Source organism: Coturnix japonica, chromosome 3 (assembly GCF_001577835.2).
Source record: "Coturnix japonica isolate 7356 chromosome 3, Coturnix japonica 2.1, whole genome shotgun sequence".
Lineage (NCBI taxonomy): Eukaryota > Metazoa > Chordata > Aves > Galliformes > Phasianidae > Coturnix > Coturnix japonica.
Window position 1 is genome coordinate 92727721 of NC_029518.1, and position 19250 is coordinate 92746970.

Here is a 19250-nt window from a genome sequence, read left to right on the forward strand (position 1 = left end):
GCAAAGGGCTGTGACAGCCATATCAAAACTTGAGCCCTACAGAGAGAAAACAGTGAATCCTTGCCCAGCACATGCTCTCCTGGACTGATCCTGTGCAAGGAGGCACTGAGTACACTTCCTGATGCTGTACTGCAGCTCTGATAGAGGAAAGGGGATAAGGATTATCTGTGTGAACGTGCCCTGTGATCAGCAGCTAAGCAGCGAGCCCTCAACAGCCTCCACACCTGAGCTCTGCTGTGCCAGGGATGGAGAATGGTCTCTTCTTGTTCCCCTTGGGCTTGGCTGGGAGAAGCATGGTAACTGAGCTGGGAAAGGGCTGCGGTGCTGCCAGGAAATCTGAACCCTCTGGGCAGGTCTGGAGCTGAAATGAAGATGGTTGGGGCCTCCAGAACTACTAACATTGGTGAAAGTGAAACATTTTATATTTATATTGGCTCTTCCTCACAAACTGAAGATCTTTAGGGACTGGTCTCCTTCCTACATTTCAGCTGCAACGTAAAAAGCCCCAAGGAGCATTTCCAGTATGGTAATGATGGGAGCATGCCGCTCCCAAGATCTGTTTTACATTAACTGAGTCTGGGAGAATCAAGGTGGAGACAAGGATCTCAGGAGCAGAACCTGCCCACTCCCACCTGCGTGCTCGGGAGTCATGCTCTGTCTTGTGCTGCTCGTGATGCAATGAATGGCTCAAGCTGTGCTGCAAGCCCAGCCCAAGTTCAGGAGCAGAAAGTGAACCTGCCCAACTCCTTGTGGTTAGGACATACTCCTGTGAAATCAGAAAGGTGGGTTTGAAACCCTGAGGCTGATAAAAGGAAACTAATTCAGTCATCTTATTTGCAGGGTGAATTCCCTAACTGCAGAGCTAGAATGCAAAGGAGCATGCTGCATCCAAAGGGCTGGAGGAGGAAATGCTCCCTCCTACACTGCAGATCAGCCCCATCAGCATGCTGCCACGCAGCCAGTCACAAGGAAAACTGCCTGTTCTTTACAGTGGAGGTAAGAGAGACTGTAACTGCCTCTTAATTGCCATCAGCATTCAAGAACATCTATGCATTCTGGCCTCAGAAGCTTTGAGGATCCCTGTACTCCACTGAAATAATAGTTCCAGCGATGGAAGGAGTATTATGGCTGCTCTGTCCTTAATGGACCACTTCAGAGAACTGGTTTAATAGCAACAAGCAAACCTACCCTGCTGCAGTTAAGACACTTCACTCCTGAGCTTAAGACATGACTGGTCCTTGGAGAAAAATCCTGAGCAGTAACTGAAAATTGTGGATCCAATAATGACAGAGCAGCGAACAATCATGGTCTTCACAAATGCTCACAAATGCACTCACCGTGCTTTCAGTGGTGTAGGAGATACCACGAAGCTGTAGCCTTGTCCAACCCTCAGTAAACACTTTTTTATGTTGATATGAAGGTTTGCAGCTCAGAACTGACCTCTGGAAATGTAATGATCTCATACCGGGTTCTCACATAACTGGCTGACTCTCATCTGATCGCAGAAACAGAATGGGGCGCCTCTGCAAAGTTTGCAAGCAGACAAGTCACAAAGCTGAGAACAAAAAGAACGGCTGGTTTCCTAGAGGAAAAACACAAGACCAGATGTATTTCACACAGTGTTATTAACACATTTTCATTTTGATTTTTACAGTATATACACGTGAACATTACATTATTTAATATGAGCCACCTGGAGTCAAACCTAATCAAACTGGTCCATAAACAGTCTATATCAAAAAGCGGTATTTTAGCCAAAAAAAAAAAAAAAAAAAAAAAAAAAAAGAAGCCTAGTGGTTCTACCCAAAGCCTATAATAGCTGAAACCCAGTGATTTTCATGTTCCTGGATATAGTTTGTGCAAAATGGTAATTTAGGAGAGCAAGTGGAGGATTATTTTTGAGGTACTGAAAGCACTAAGGATGTAGTTACGGGACTGATTCAACTATGGCATGAGTGCTACAGGGACAACGTACTCAGACATCACCAGTTTGTGCCTGGACATTCCCCAAAGCCTAATTTAACGTCTCACACATCAGAGAATGTCAGCTCTGCAGATAATAACAGACAGTGTTTGTACACAGGATAAAAATACTCACTGAAGAGAATTAATGCGTTCAAGTAAGTTGCTCAAGTGCCATCCTTTGTGTGGCTACGGGAAAGCCCTGGCTCCAATAGCAGGGCCTGTAACTCTTAAAAGGAACGTTGTGAACTGCCATTCAAAAACGACTTGGCAATCAAAGATGAGGTTACTAACGATACCTCAGCCACTACATCACTTGCTGCAGGCATTAAATGACATGCAGAAATGATGGTAGGCCAGAACATACTTCCCTGTTTGCCTATTTGTGACTTAAACACTATCACAAAAAAGAAAAAAAGGTAGCAATTCAGATGTATGCTTTAAAAAGACTCACGTAAACCTGATACTAAGAATAACAGAACTCCCTACACAAGTTTATACCACCACTATTTTCCTTCTTCAGAGCCCTACAGCTGCAGCCTTTTATTTATCAACGCTCAAAACTGCTTTCCATCCGTCCTGGTGATCACAACTTACGCTCACGCCCTCCAAATGAATGTTTTACACAAAATACTTACTTCAACAACATACAAAGCACTTTCTTTATCTTTCAGAAACTGAATATACAAAGTAAGCTTTTTTTTTTTTTTCTTTTCTTTTTTTTCCAAAATATTTCCATAGGCAAAGGATTAAAAAGGATTTTAATTATACACATATGGTCACAACTCTGCCTTAAAAAGATCATTGGGAAATGTACATAAGGCCGCTTGTAAATGTACATCATCTCATGTTACTGTTACAATGTCGTATGTCCAGAGAAAAAAATTGACAGTATCATACATATTTGCTTTACGCTGGGAGAAGGCTATTCAAAAATACAGTACTCTTCTGTACAAAAAAATCATGCCACATTTATTAAGATGGAAGAAGCATTGGTTTCTGCGATAACCAAAGGATTCAGTCCACTTCTTTCTCACCACGCTTATTATCCCGACTTAAAATTTGAACAGATTGATTTCCCAAGGTGTCCATATGAACGGAACCAACAGCTTACGTTGTAAACAAAACAGAATGTTTCTCACAATAGTTAAAAAAACAAAACAAAACAAAAAAGCTGGTTCGTATTTCTGAAACCATATAAAGATAGAATTTAAAAAAATCACTCTGAATTTGCTGAAATAAATTTACATTATACAACACTATATGCCAGGGGGAAGAAAGGGGGACGGGGATGTGAATATACACTAAAATGCAAATTTTCGTCCCAAAAAAGGGTAAAACAAATTACATTTACAGCATGAAGGTTTACAAATGTACATCTGTACAACCAAGGTAAGCGTCACTACTAAATTAGCAAGGCTTGTAATAAACATCGAAACGAGATTTGTTTTCAAACTGTAAACTTACACCTATTAACTACACGTATACAATGCATATATTTATAGGAAGCAAAAAAGCTATCAGGATATTTAATCAATCATGCTTAAATGTTGAGCTATCGAGTTTACTTTTCAGTGGCCCCTCTTCTCGTCATCAAATATCTATTTTGTTTCTTTGCATCTACAGTGAGAAAGCAAAACAAACGCTCAACGCTTTCCAATCCTTACAATTCTATATGCAAAATAAAAAAATACAAATCTCTACTCTTCCTGCGTTGTAAAACTGACTGTAAAGTTAATACAGGGTTCACTCCTCTTCCAACGGCGTGCTTTACGCAGTGGATGTACCACCGCCATTCCACTCCTCTACCTTGTACAGCCATTAAATATAGAAGTATATACAGCACTGTTGTTTTTGATACATCGCTAGAGAAAACCTAAGGGCACTGATTAAAAAAGAAACAACTGTCCACAGCGAGTGGTGAAAATTGTCTTTTCAGGTTCCCGTTGTTTTGCTGTTCTCTGCTTTAGTTTGCTGTGCCCAGTTCCTTATTTGATAGGACGTTGTGAACCACCAAAATACAACTTAACTTTTCGACATGTTAAATAATGTTTATGCAGCTGATCGTTTTTAATCTGGTATAAAAGACTTCACACGAAAGGGAAAAATAAGGATCGATTCTATATACAGCTCTATAAATCTGTTGTGCTATGATGTTGGGTAGACCTACCAGATTGCAAGCCAGTGTATTAAAAGAATACTGTACTTTTTCCCTTTAAAAACTATTTCAGTGACTTTACAAGGTAAAAATTTACAAAATATGTGACAGCTATTTTGATACAATTACATCATATACAGGCGTTCTGTGCTTTGCCAGCCATCCAATCTGATAGGTCTCCTGATCAGGGCTGGAGGATTTTTTTTTATTATTATTATTATTTTTTATAATTCACTCCCCAAAAATATACAAAAGAATAAAAATTTTACAAATGGATGAACAAAGTCAATAAATAGATTTAAAAAAATCAGAACATTTATAGTTAAGTTGTATGTTTTGATCATTCACAATAAAATTCTTCCATTTCCTTCCTTGTTTTTTTTTGCCTTTTACAGCATCCCATTTGGTGGTCCTCCAATCGGCCCCAGATCAGCACTGTTCTTCAGGTAATACTTTTCCAGCTTCGCCAGAATGTGTTTGCCGTAGGTATATTTACGCAGAGTTGTGATGTGGGGTCGAATCTGCAGGAAGAAACTTGTTATTTTTTTTCCTCCCTCACACACTGCAAGTGGAATCGCTACGCCTGTGAGCAATCAAAACATCAAACAAGAAGCTGCCCATCGTTTCATGTCTATGGAAGCTACCAGAAATATGTAAAATGGGTGACACTGCACCACCAACCAACTGATGTACCTCATGTAAGTATTCAGCTAATGACTCCACTTTTGTTTTCACATTTCAGACCATGGATTTCTTCAACATCAACAAATGACTGACAAAGGAATATATAGCCTAGGGCTGTTTAACATTTTAGTTCCTCTCTGGACATTCCTAACTAGAAAACGTGCCCAAATATTAGCAATTATAAGGATGGTCTTTGGATATATATATATTTTTTGCCATGGGTAAAGAGAGGTGGGATAGGATGACAACTGCAGAGCTCTTTGTTACCAGCAATAAGAGAGACCCGTATTTCTTCTGTTATGTCAATAAGTGACAAATTGATTGTTTTCAGTTAAAAACAATTTTGACAGAAAAGCTGACATAAATAGAGGATACGAAAATCATCTTTGAAGACTGTTCTACAGGTTCACATTTTTAGCTTGCAGAAAAGTGCTCAGAGGCCTAAACATGTTGTGCCCCATTAATATCCCATCTACGCACTAAGTTCTGGATTATGGATTTTAGTTTTAACTGCAAAAGGAAAAGAATTCTAACAAATAAAGTAGTGTAATTGCAGAGAAATTTTCAGAGTCAATGGAACTACACTAAAACGTACCTTGTGCATTATTATCTTCCGCTGAGCAGGTTCAGCCATATCAATCATCTTCTGCACAACATAGTTGGCATACTGGTCCTTCATCATGGTGTATAAGGCACTGTGAGGACCATCATTCTGGCAGCAGACCTCATCAATAAGTAAAGCTCTTTCAGCACGAGAAGCATGAGTTACACATTTTTCTACCACGTTGCTGAAAAACAAGACAAATAGATTCTGTTACTTCATACATAACATTCTCCGACGTAGCAATTTTAAGTTTATCTGAACACTTAAGTGCCTTAATACCACTGGGGAGTTCATTTCAAATACATGGCATTCCAGCTTCTAAATCTTTACTTCCTAATAGCTGAGGAAAGGATTATATCCAAAAGTCATCTTCTGAAACTTAAGAGGAATGACTGTATGAGGACTGCTCTGAAAGTAATGCCTCCTATTTTGTTACACTGGACATGACTGCAGAGGCACATGTTAACGGAGGAGCAGATGCTGAACCTTCCCACCAATATCTCATTACATGTTGTTGCTGGGTGACAAACGGCAGCAGAGGGGCAGTCTGACAGAATGGCGTCTGACATGGAAGTGCAGATGAAGCAAAGGTGCGTCACTGAATTCCTCCATGTGGAAAAAACAGCACCCACTGACACTCATTCGTACTTGCTGAACATTTATGGAGACCAAGCGGTGGATTTGAGCACACTGAGGTGATGGGTGGTGCGTTTCAGCAGCGGTGACAGCAACGCAGAAGACAAGCCATGTTTCAGACAGCCATGCACAGGTTTCACACCACAAAAATAAGAGCACCTCAATCAGCTCATTCATAAGAATCAGCGGACTACAAACCGGGAATTGTGTATGGAGCTGATTATCAGCTTCAATGTGTTGGAAATTATGGTGGCAAAGCTGGAACATCACAAAGTTTGCACCAGGTAGGCCCCATGACTGCACACAAAGGAACAGAAAGAATAACATATGCAGGTTTCTCAGGACTTCATACTGAACCAAAATGGGGCTGAAGGTGACAGTTTCCTGGATCACAACATTACTGGTGATGAGATGTATCACAACAGCAGTCTGTGGAGCAGTGACACATGAATAACCCACTGAAGAAAAACTTCAAGACGCACTCTCAGTAAGTAGAGATGAGTACTGTCTTTTGGGACAGGAAAGGGGTGAACCTTCTGATATCATGGAACCAGACAGACCATCAACTCTAACCACTATGTGGCAATGCTGACTAGGCTGAATGCTTGAGCTTCCAAAGCAAGGCCAGAGAAGATGACAACCTTTCTATGGACACTATTCACTATCAAACAGTGTTATTTGCACTCTTTGTATTGGTTGTAGCTTACATGGAAATAAGTAGGAGGCATTACTTTCAGAGTGACCTATGCAGATACACTGGGTTTTAAGTTGTGTATGTATTCTAGTATATCCGTTTTTATCCATGGACCACTTTAGGATGTAACAGAGAAAGGTAGATATGAAGCACACTACTTTTTGAATAAAGAATCTTTTCAGGATCATGCCTAGATCTGAGAAACTTTAAAATATTTACTTATGTAGATGAAGTCCATGACTTGCAGATATCTCAGAAGCCAAAAATACCATCAATGACTGTAAGCCAGCAACAAAGTGATTCTTATCCCAGGTCTGTATTTTATAAGTTAAGCAAGTTCAAAGAGAACATGAATAGTTCAAAGTAAGCAAAAAAAAAAAAAAAAAAAAAAAAAAGCCCAAGTAAAATAAAATCCAGACGAAGCTGCTACTTTGCATACAACTGGTTTTTAAAACAAATACTTCCCAAAAAACACTGGGCATTTCTACTTAATGCTGATGACAAAGTTAATCTCACTGTGTCATCCAGGATGAATTCCGAAGCATATTTTCCTTAGCAAAAGGCACATACATCAACATCCCGGTAAAAAACATTTAAGGATTATTCTTAAGCTCTAATTTTAGAGTAGTTCATAGTTTCTGAGTCTTCCTAGCACGTTAAATTCTCATCAGGCTTAAGCAGCACTTTTACAGCTAGCCTTTTATGCTTGGAAATTGCTTGACTGGGCTGATAAAACAGCGAGGAAGTCCCAGCTCATCAGCAGCAGACTCTCATGCAGCTTTCAGGACAGCTTTTCAGCTGGCTCTGGTCATCCTTACATGCCTCTCCCTGGAGTCTGGGAGTCTCTTTCCTGGACTTAAAGAGGGTGAATGAAAGAGACACTCCTAAAACCCATGAAATCTGATTTATTTCACTTCAGAACAGCACTTCCCCTGTCCCCCAAATCTGGTATTTTGCAGGGGATAAAGCCCCACTACTGTCCACCCCTATACAACCACAAAATAGGAGAAAACACATTACACATGGGGTAAAATATCATATCCTTTTTGAAACATTATAAAAACAAATCCAACACTACAACTTAAAGGGGTTAGTGAACCTTTAATATAAGAAAGCTGTGCAATACCTGGCAAATTTGTGCTGACTGAGAGCTAGAACTTTTCCTCTGATTTCTGACACTATTTTACTCTTGTCCTCAGGCCGACCATGCTCTAGTACGTGTTGGATAACGTAATTTCCGTATTGATCCTGAAAATAAGATGACTTCAATTTTCTTTTGTGTTCAGACCAAGTCACACACACAAATTTTTGTTTATTTGTGTAAACTTTCAACTTGCTATTACGAATATATGGAAAAATGCAATCACGTCATCATCATGGCAAGAACTGGATGCAAAATATACTGCATCAAGAATTACTCTATGGGTTACTAAATTGACATGGAAAACAGAAATGATCTGTAGAAATGGCATTTTGCTAGAGTATCTCATAGCCTCCCTAAGAAACAAGGCTTCAAAATTAATATCATCATTCTCTATCAGCTCTCATATCTCCCTGAACTTTGGTTCTCCACGACAATTACAGTTTAACAGAGATTTCACATACAAAAATCTACTGAGAAGTAAAGTAGGCTGTGAACACAAAGCAAAAGGCAGTTCTTGTCTTTTCTCATGTGGGAATTCCTACCGAACAACATCAATCCCTTCCGGTATTTAAAACTGACTCAATTTCAAAGCCATTTATTTTGTTCATTTGAGACCAAGACAGGAACTCCTGTTGTATGAGGTCTTTGGCCCGGCCTCCTTTTAGAAAAGATGTTGTTCCAGCATCTATTTGTGCCTGAATGTGCAGAATTTGTACTTTTGACAACAGATTTGTGTTTAGGCATTATCAGAAGTTGTCTGAAGGACAGTGGAGTGAATCAAGATAAACTACAAATAGGAGAACTTTGCAATCCAAAAAATACAACCACAAACACAACAAACTAAATCTGTGCATTTACAAAGTATACTTGAAGCTACAGCCAAAAGTGTAAGAAAAAGGCTTTTTATATCTTCTTTGCCTCCCAACTTCCAAATTGATTTTCATTAAAACTATGGAAGGAAAAAAAGACAAAAATCAATATCTACAACACTAAAAAGAGGCAAATTCATTTAAGCTATTTCATATAATATGACACAGGAATTAATTAGGATGATACAAATAAGCTCTACAAGGCATCAGCGAAAGGAATGTACACACTGACCTGCACTAGTTGTTCCGTGTGCTGATGTAGTTCTTCTAAGATTGGCAAGGTCTGCTCAGCAGTGCAGTGTTCCAGAATACGCTGAATTACTCGACAGCCATATGGATGAGTTGAAAGCACAAACACCTTAAAACAGAATGGCAAACTGAAGTCAAATCCAGCTGAAGCTCACAGATGCACCAACAACATCGTGTTCAAAATGGAACTGAACTTGCCAACTACTTTTATTAAAAATATACAAGCTTTCACTGCTAATATCAGAATTCCACCTCCTTTTTTCTTTTGTGTCAAGTTCAAGCCATACAGCTACCCAAGCACACCAGTTTTCAATACGTTCCTAGCCCACTTAGGTGCAAAGAAAATCTTGAAACTCTGATCCTTAATTACGCACTGTTCACCTCTCAAGTGCTCCTTGTAACTCTGGTTTTCATTTTCAAGTTAAAGATCTTGCTTTCTACAGAAAGGAGTTCAATTACTCAGCTAATATTTATGACTTTCACATCCCCCGTTACGTAGATAACATCCACAAAGCATTATAAACATACAGTCATAATCCAACTTACTGCCTTTTCCTTACTTCTCTCCAAGTCAGGTTTGTATTTCCAGGATAAATTCAAAATATTTAAGGTTCTTTATTGGTCAGAGCTGAATAAAAAGAACCTTGTCTGATTAGACACAAGATTCAGACAGTGTGGGTCAGTGATAAAGGTATGTATTGTTATGTGACATGGCTACAGTGCAGTATGTTGCATTTGTCACTACAGATTACCTACATTATATGTGTGTGTGTGTATCTATATCTATACATATATATGGGTTTGTGGACAGATGCCCCAAAAAGGAAGCAGTCACGTTTTTTGATAAAGAAAGACCCAACCCTACACACTTTAGTGTGCCACCTACCACCATGCACAACAGTGATTCTGGTTGTGTGGTGTGAGTGAATTTTAGCGCAGAGTTTGTTAAGGAACCCAAACGGTCAGCCACTGAAGTTGAATTTACTAACAACCAAGTCAGTACAATTTTTACAGTTATTTGGGACTACAGAAGTACACATTTGTCATAGTGTATTGAAATCTTCTTTAGCTGCAACGTGCTCTTTAGCCTGTGGCACAATACCCATCTTTTACGAGTATAATCTTGTTGGAAACAACAAACAAAAGAACCTTAGTTAACAAATACCTTCCTCCCCTTCACCAAACACTACCCAAATATATAGGGAAATGGTTAATATTTTTTAAACCCTGGAAGACAGTTACAAGGTAAGTAAAAGGAGAAAAAAAAAAAAAAAAAGGAAATTTTAATGAAAAGTGTATGCTGGAGATCAGATATGCCAATAACAGACACTGGAAGTTAGAAAGGAAACTTAAAAATGGCACATCACAAAACCCAAACAGCTTGGCCGTAAGCCAAATACTTCTACTGGTTTTTACGGCACATCCAAAGAGGTTTTCTAGAGCTTCACCACCGACATTCATCTTTTTTAAAGCATCTTAACCAGCTGTTAACATCTTTTCCATCTTACCATTCTTTCTTTTGCTCCAGTTTAATATTAGCTGACTGTAAGTGAGCCAAGCGCTACCTGGTATATGCGAACAACACAAAAAGCAAATTGTCTACAGAAAAAGTCTACAGAAAAGGAAGTGAACCGTTAACACTACCTGTCCTTTGAATGCATCGATGATGAACTGCAGGGACTGAGGCTGCACGCACTCAATACACTTTTGCACAACGTGGTTCCCATTTTGATCTTTCACACATTTCAGAACGTGACCATCCAGCTCTTTCACCATTTCGTTCTGGAAAAAAAGATAAGCTTTGTCTTCACAGTGATTTTTTTTTTCCCCTCAAAGGAGTATCTCTTCATAGTAATTGTTCATTTTGCTATTTACCAGTCATCTACATGCGTATCTCAACACTTTAGCTTAACTATTTTTGTCTCCAGGCCTTTTTATAATGAATGATCAACAATTTAAGCAAATAAAAAAGGAGGGTGAAATTAAACTGAAACAAAATTAAATATATATATATATAGTTCTAACTTACAATTACCTGCTGGTCAGGTGAGATAGACTCGAGTGCTTTCTGAATAACACGACAACCATACATCTGTAGGGCTAATGGCAGAACATGACCACGTATGCGTGTCGCCAGGGCTAACTTTTGATCCAGGCTTCCAAACTAGAAGAAAACAAATACGCCGTTAAAAAAAGAAGGCATGAAGCATTCTAGAATTCACATGACAGAGCAAGAATGTTCATGACACGTTAAAGATTTACCGTGCCTTGGGTGCTTTTCCCCTTTATTTCTGATGGGTATATTCACTAGAAGCCTTTTCATTATTATTATTTTCCCTAAAATTCAGTATTTTGTAGTATTCTTCATCCCGGTACAATGTCTGCTTACAAATGCATGACTTTAAGGGCAGCAGAACAAAATTAATTAGTTTGTACTCGACTAACTGTAGGGATAGAGATTAACATTTAGAATGAAACACCCCGCTTATCGAGACAAATGTTATCAGCCAAATTAATTACACCAGATTACTGTAACATAGTCATTCGAATCACGTTTTCTCCAGGACCTCAGACTTGTACTGTTCATTTTACCTTGCAGTAAGCTGTAAGAGGAGAAAGAGAAAACAGAAAAAAGCAGCAGCTGTCCCTACAGCAGCTCCACACTTACTTCAGGTGCGCTGAAGGATCATCCCTAACAGGAGAACTTTGGATAACTAAGAAATAACACGGGTTTTGCTTTGGGCTTTATACACTGACTGTACAAGCGTATAATTCAACCAACATTTTTCAGCAGTACTTGATTCTCACCCATCTTATTCCCTCTACAACAGTGCGTTGCTGCTCCACGTTTAACAGAGAAGCCACCAATTTGGCTTCAGAATAATGTAAACCTGTTGGAAATGTTGTTTGCAGCCTGGTCAGTTCCCACAACCCTCTGGCCAAGCCACACAAACTGCTGTGCTGCCAGAGGCAAGACAGAGGCTGTGCTGCAAAAGGCCACACAGGAGTCACAGGCTGGGCTGCATCTCTGACTTTCATGCAGCACTGCTGAGATCTGTTAAACCCCACACCTGTAGTCACCTGAACCCCTGAAAACAGCTCAAACAACACCTACTTCCAACCTAAACAATCACACTACACCTAAGGGTTTATCTGTTTTCTTCAGAACTCTTACGTAAAATTAAGACGAAAATAATTGCCAACGATTATCTATTTACTCATCCACCCGACCTGACATCAGGGAGAAACAAAAGCAGTAACTGGTAGCACACGGGCAATATTAAGGACCTGCATACTGGATGTCAGCCGCGCTTTTTAAAAGTTATTCTGATTTTGCAAAAGGAACATCGAGACAAAAGAACAAGCACGTTGTTTGGTAGATTACTCATTACTAATTAATCCCTATGCACAGTCTGCACCTTATTCTTACTGAACTATTTTTTTGTTATTAGACATCTCCCAGCTTTGCCACGTACTTGGCGTGGTCCTTGATGTAACGTTCACTGTGCTATGTACCATTTCTACACGTAGTTCTTGTTCTACGAGCAGGCATCGCCTTTTCTTTTCTCCAAACGATGAATCTTGCAGCCTTTTGACAGCTTTTGTCTACCCCATCGTTCGCAATTTAAAAGAACCAAACAAGCCTATTTTAAATACTAGCTGAACTAATATTGGATGTATTTTCCTCAAAATCTGTCTCAATCCAAGTTCCTTCATACACAGCACTGGACAAAGTTCAACACAACTTCCTTTGGATACAAGAGCATTTTGCAGTCCTGCTCTAAGCCAGCAGGCAAGCATCCTTCAATACTGATACAAACTTTGTGTTCCCCACCATCTGCTTAAAGCCTCTGTAAATTAAGCTGAAAGACTTGCAAAGTCCAAGCATGCAGCCTACACTGTTCACTAACATGTGCATCACCAGGGCACAGAGAAAAACACGCCTATAATCCTCAGGTCTGTTATGAATAAAGCATTGGGAACAGAAGAGAAAACACATGTGACTCTCAGGTTCTGTATTGAGAGTCCAGTAGAAATCTGCTATAAGAAAAAAATAATTAAATTTAATCAGACTTCACAGTTTTTCATTCATGTTTTTGTTCATATACTCAAGTGTTATTCTTACCTCAAAGAACTTCTGTATCACGTAGTTTCCAAACACATCAGTCATCAATTGATACGCTGCTTGCAAGATCTCGTTAAACACCATCTGGCGCTCAGCTGGAGTAGCTCGCTCCAGCTTTTGCTGTATAAATCTAAGTGCAAAAAAATGTACATTATGCTTTACATGAACAACAGGAAAACCTCTCAAAACACCGCTTCAATGAGACACCTCAATGCTCCGGAGCAAGTATAAAACATTATAAAACTTATTAAAACGAAAGTAGTGCCTCTGCATATGAAAGAATGCAGTTTGGTATAATGATCCCTAAAAACTTTCATTTGAAAAGCATTAAAAGATGAAAAGAATAACGAAGTACCTGATGATGCATTGCTGAAAAAATGTTTTTTTACATTCCAGACGCCAGATATTTTGCTTTCTTAATCAACACCTTTTTGATACTTATATACTAGAGTTTACAAGTTGAGTTATAAGGCTACTTCTAACCTGAATAGTTCTACGAGCAGCTACATTTACACTACCTTTAAAATGAAATTCCCTCGAAAAGCAAAAGGTCAACGTAAGAGCACGCATTCCAATTAATGGCACACTTTGTATTAAGACGACTCCCAGCTCACTCATGTTTCACATTAACGCGACAACATCAAAGCAGTAAAACACTCTTAATTTGTTAACCTCACAATGGTAATTACCTAGAACCATGCTGATCTTGAGAAAATTCAACAATATGTCCAATAAGGTCTCTTAGTTGAAGATTAGGGAAACGATTATTTCGGAAATCTTCCAGCAATCGACTACGTCCAGAAGGCATAATGTCAGACCTACTGTAACGAAGGCGTGAAGGAGGGAAGAGCTGACTGGTGGAGCTAAAAAGACTGGAGGTACTTGCTGCACTGCGATACTTTGCTTCTGCTCCAGGTGCTGCAGAAATATAGCGACCACTACCATTTGTGAGTCCTCCTACAAGGAAGCGGTTTTGTCAGTAAAAGCCATAAGGAAAATAAACAACAGCAAAACATCAAGTGTACTAGAACTACAGATACCCTGGAGCCAAAGGAAACAACAGTGCTGTCTCGTTACTTGTATTTACCTCATTTTGAACTGAGGAGTTGGATAGCTTTATCTTCCAAGAAATAAAGCCATTCTCCTCCTCGTTTTTGTGTGAGGGGCACCAGGAAAAGACATCTCATTAGCAAGGACATCTCATTAGAAGGTAATGAAGCAGGTCACATGACTGCCCGCTCAGGCCTACAGACACATTAGAACTGGGTGAGCCTTAGCTTAGTGGGCAGATTTCCACTTCACGAGCAACAGTGATTCATACTCTTGTTAGTAGCAGTAGCCAATTGTGTCAAAACAGACCATGAAATCTGAACTACCCTTCAGTCCCTACGGAGGTACCTTTCTGTCAGCTTATAGAGTGAAAGGGCGTTTTTGGGAAGGCACGTGATGCCTCTTGTCACGCTGTACCTGTTCTGCAGGAAATCTGATGACTTCAGCATCCCAGGCTTTCAATCTGGTACCTCTCTGTAAGCACTAAATACATCAAATTTCAAAGCAGGTAAACAAAGACGCCCTACTTAGTTCTAAAATAACCAAAGATACATTAAACTCGAGTTCCTTTTAAAACATCAGCTCCTTGCCTTGTTGTGAAAACACGCACCCCTCACTACGCCTCCACTTTCCTTACTAAGAACTGAACTTGCATAGGTCCCATTCCTTCACTTGCGGTCCCAACAACAGCTGCCATCTCACAGCATTTCTTCTCACATTCTGCTCTCCCATCAGTAAATTAGCCACAATGCCACTCTCCCTTCTAAAGCAAGCAGCAATCATCATCATAAACACAAAACAACTCTTCTATTGCAACTACACTATGATTTTTCAAAGGGATACTGCCACTATAGCACACACACACTATAACAACCCAACTCTCCTACTGCAAAAAAAAACACCAAACTAGAATTACTGTGTATGAATTGGAAAAAAAAAACAAAACAGTTTCCCAACAAATTATCTACAAAGTACAGAATCTGAAAATCCTTTCAAAGTAAACAGAAGTGCCTGTACTTGAATTTCAAACAAATTGCAGTATGTGCTGTTTGAATGGTGCTCTAATATAAAATGCATTCAGAAAACCCTATCAGCTGACAGTGCCCTAGCCAAAGCCTTCTGTTGGCTCCAAGTATGCATAAGGCCAGGCTACAGTGGAGTTACAGTGCACTGCTAACAGATTAATGGCTAAAGTATCTTCTACTAAAGTATCAACTAGTTGGTTGGGTTTTGCTTTTTTTTTTAATATAACAATTAAGGCCTCTTAATTCCTTATAGCCAGAAAAACCAGTTGTAACTATCATTTTTAGTTTCTGATAATCACTATTTCCAGAAGACATGACGGCGACATCCTAATGGACAAAACAGAAACCCAACATTCTGCAGATGAAGCAGGATGCAGAGTGATGCCCTACAGTGGATTTTCTAGGAAGTGCCTTCTAAACAACACAGAGATTATGCTGCTGAAAAAGTGGAAATTGGGATGCAGGCTATAACATAGGTAAGAAATCTGTCTTCTTCGTACAAGCTGTGCAGTAACAGCAATTAGTGCCAGGAGAGGGCAGCAAAGCCCATTTCAAAGGAAGTCATAATAGGATGCTGCAATTTACCTATCACTTTACTTATTGCATGCCCTATTCTGTGCCAGAAACTAACAGGACAGTAAGATTACAGACCGCATGGGTTCTAATTAGAATAAGCAATCAAACTGCACAGGTGAATCAGGAATTGACTATTTTATGCACATATTAAAATAGAAGTTATGAAACTCATTGCCCTTTTAACAAATGTGTGTGCAGTAAAACTGCATGCATGCAGTACATACCACATTCAAGACTTTCCTTGGTATAATTTGGGTAAATGTCCCTTTTAAAGGCTTAAGAAGGCTATGCTGCGATTGAGAGACTCTTGTCTACCTTGAGACACCACCTGAAATGATCACATACAGATCGTAATACGGGATGGATAAAAACGTATTCACCATTCCTAGATGTATGTCACACTCCAAAGACAAACAAGCTTAAGCTTGTAGAACCCCGGATGCTAATGTAAAAACCGTGATCTAATAGGTAATTAGTTCTTCTCGTGTCATCTTTTATTACTGCAGCATTGTTACAGCTCAGTGAAAACTTTGCAGCTTCAAAATGCATTAAAACCTGCAGAACACAACCCCACTGTCCCAGGTACTGTAAGCAAATGCACTCTCGTACACAACAGACTCAACAGACTGATTTCTTTAACATTAATCCTTGTTACAATCTCAGCCCAAAAGCAGCAAAGCCACAGTGTGGTCATTGAGGACAACCGGCCTCCTCCTTCCTGAAACATTTACTGGGAAGGGCTTAGAAATGAGAAACTGAAATCTGAGTGCCTGTTACCCAGCCCCTCCTTATTAACCTACCACATTCCTGTGCTCTTAAGGAGCTCATAATGCTGTTTTACAGGCTCTGATTCCAGACCAGAAAGGTAACACAGGTTAAGTCTTACCAATTACTTGGGAAAAAAAAGTCATACTCTACTGGGTAAAACACCTGAGCTTCCCCCAAATGCTGACATTTTAACAGCCTGCTATCAGGAATCAGCATATCCACACAATCACAAACCACTGGGGAACAAAGCATGCAGTTTGTTCTTCACATAATCACTCAGCTATCACTTCTGATCTTGTAATAGGAAGACCTCAATGCAATGAATATTAAGTTGTTCTACAGCTTAATTGAACCTAAATCCCAGTGGCTAGTCCATTGGGAAGAAGAGGCACAGAGGCATAAAAGACACATAAGCTGTCTAAGAAAAAAATCCTTACTAGGGCTTTAAGGAGACAAATCATTCCACATTATTAACTCCTCAACTTAGGTAACATATTTAATATAAAAGACAACATTAGAAATACGAAAAACTGAATCTATGCAGGCTTCTTTTATAGCATTAGTCTGTTAGTACTTATTACCAAAGCATTTTTCAACCATTCCTAACCAAGATGTACAACAGATTTATTGCACAGAAATACACACAGTTCAAATCCAGTCAGTGTTATTTGCTAGTAAAATACACTGAAGTATATAAACATTTTCAACTCGACTCCTACAAAACATTTTAGACCCATAAAAAGAATCAGCTTCATCTCATCCTCTGCTAAAACGAGTGAGCACTTCCTTCTCACACTGGAAATAAGCAGAACCACATACACACAAGTGTACCTACAGATGTGCAGGCACTTCAGGAAACAATGCCAGCACTTGCTGTGCCTGGCTGGCCCTAATCCTACAGAGTAGGTACAGAGCACAGGCAATGTGAGCTTCCCATTCTGCTATGCCAAGAGCCTCAAGCTCTCTCTTGGAGCGACCAGCTCTCCAAAACAGTGACCTGAACAACAGCACAAACTGAAGATAACTAACTCCCAAAGTCCTGATTTTAAAATCCTGCTCTTAAGATGTGGCAATGTACCATCCAACAAAGCAAGCGCTACCAATCTAAGGGGATTTTTAGACCACTTCCATTTGTATCTTTGTCCCTGGGAGTGAAAGGGTAGTTCAAATTCATGACCTTGCTGCTCCAACCGATTACAGTAAGGAAGCAGTTACAAATAACTGATATATCCCTTCAGATAAAGGGAAACTGACACTAGACCAAGGTAATTAGTGCATTTCTAATTTAGGATGTTGGATAAGAATTGATGAGAAGAGATAAAAACAGCAAAATATAACAAGTTTCTTGTAAAAGGGAAGCCTTTTTTATTAAGCTACAAATTGCAGCAGTGTCTGACAAAGGGGTTATAAAACCATGCACCCTTCCCCAGTATTGTGCTCTAGTGTTTTGGTGACTGAAACAGGAGCAACCGAGTTTGATGCCCATCTTAAAACAGGAGTTAAACTTAGCTGAACCTGTTCATGTAAGCAGGCAGGACAAGTTTTGAAGGTGGAGGGAGAGCTGCGTTTGACAGGCATTATCAGAGTACCAATGGAAACTGCATGCAGACGTGAACTTACAACGTTGTTCTACTCTGAAAAGTGACTGTGATAATCGCACCCTTCTCAAAACACACTCCCTGTTTGATTGCAGGCGTTGCTTCTTATTGGGTGGAATAGCTTTGCCTTTTTTCTTTATTTTTTTTTCTCCCACGTGAGAATAAAACAAGAAATCTTCCCAGAGTGGCTGATGAGCACAGCAGAATAAGCTGAGCAGGGCAGGCAGCAGCAGAGGCGCTGACCGTTTTGTAGTGATGCCCATTGGGGCTGCAACTGCACAACGAAGTAAAACACAAAGGGCAGAGCCCAGAAAATGCTACAAGAAAACATATCATTGCATTTTGGGTGAAAGTAAAAATCCAAGAGAGCCTCAATTTCAATGTTTCAGATGGGTTCAGTAAGGCAGCAAAAAGGTGCACCCATCAATAAGGTCCACTTGGTGCGGAAAAGGCAGCAAGCACGGCAGCCAAAAACACTGTGTCAATTTTCAGAGTACAACTGTACATTGTGGCCTTTAAACACCGATCTGGCAGATGATTTCATCAAACTGTTACACTCGGCTCACACTGCCAAACAGTCTGAAATGGATTCACATCAGCATTTATCGACAATTTCTGCTGACAGAGGCAATCTTCTACAGCGATTGTAGCTCAGATGTGTTTATCAGATGTAAAGCAACACAACATTAAATGTTTTGAATTTTAGATAATGCCTTCCAAATTTTGTTCTGAGTATAGTTTTCAGTAACGTGAAAACTATTGTGAGAGTACTTTGAAAAGAAAGAAAGAGAAAGATTTCCATGATAACCCCATTGTCAGATGTTCAGAACTTTCTCAAAAGCCTCCATTTGGGCTGAAACTTTCCATGCTTGGTCTCAGCCCAAAGGTGCACTTTGTAGACCTGGAAAAGGAAAAAAGGTAAGTAAAAAAAAATAAAACGTGCTGAAACATCCCCTCGCCCACTTTTACTTTGGGTATTCAGCACATAACCATGAAGGGAATACTGAACTGCAAATGTAATAGATTTCAATCACTTTCAACATCGTTACAGAAATCACACATTTCTCACTTGAAGTGCATTTTGCTAGGTGGGCACTTTAATTATTT

General features: G+C 39.5%; 1 protein-coding gene across 7 annotated transcripts in view; it reads right to left on the bottom strand.

The window, feature by feature from the left end:
- Positions 1-1606: 1606 nt before the first annotated feature.
- PUM2 (pumilio RNA binding family member 2) overlaps positions 1607-19250 on the bottom strand; it is a 55447-nt gene continuing 37803 nt past the window's right edge. For 4 of the 7 annotated variants that reach the window (XM_015859496.2, XM_015859495.2, XM_015859497.1 and 1 more), the window contains 8 exons: positions 13816-14083; positions 13127-13256; positions 11030-11164; positions 10645-10782; positions 8984-9109; positions 7865-7986; positions 5400-5592; positions 1607-4641 (listed from right to left, as the gene is read on the bottom strand). In XM_015859496.2, coding sequence (XP_015714982.1) covers positions 4510-4641; positions 5400-5592; positions 7865-7986; positions 8984-9109; positions 10645-10782; positions 11030-11164; positions 13127-13256; positions 13816-14083 — 1244 coding nt within the window. In that variant the 3' untranslated portion in view covers positions 1607-4509. The remainder of the gene's footprint in view (positions 4642-5399; positions 5593-7864; positions 7987-8983; positions 9110-10644; positions 10783-11029; positions 11165-13126; positions 13257-13815; positions 14084-19250) is intronic. The other 3 variants (XM_015859492.1, XM_015859494.1, XM_015859491.1) reach the window with 1 other exon arrangement.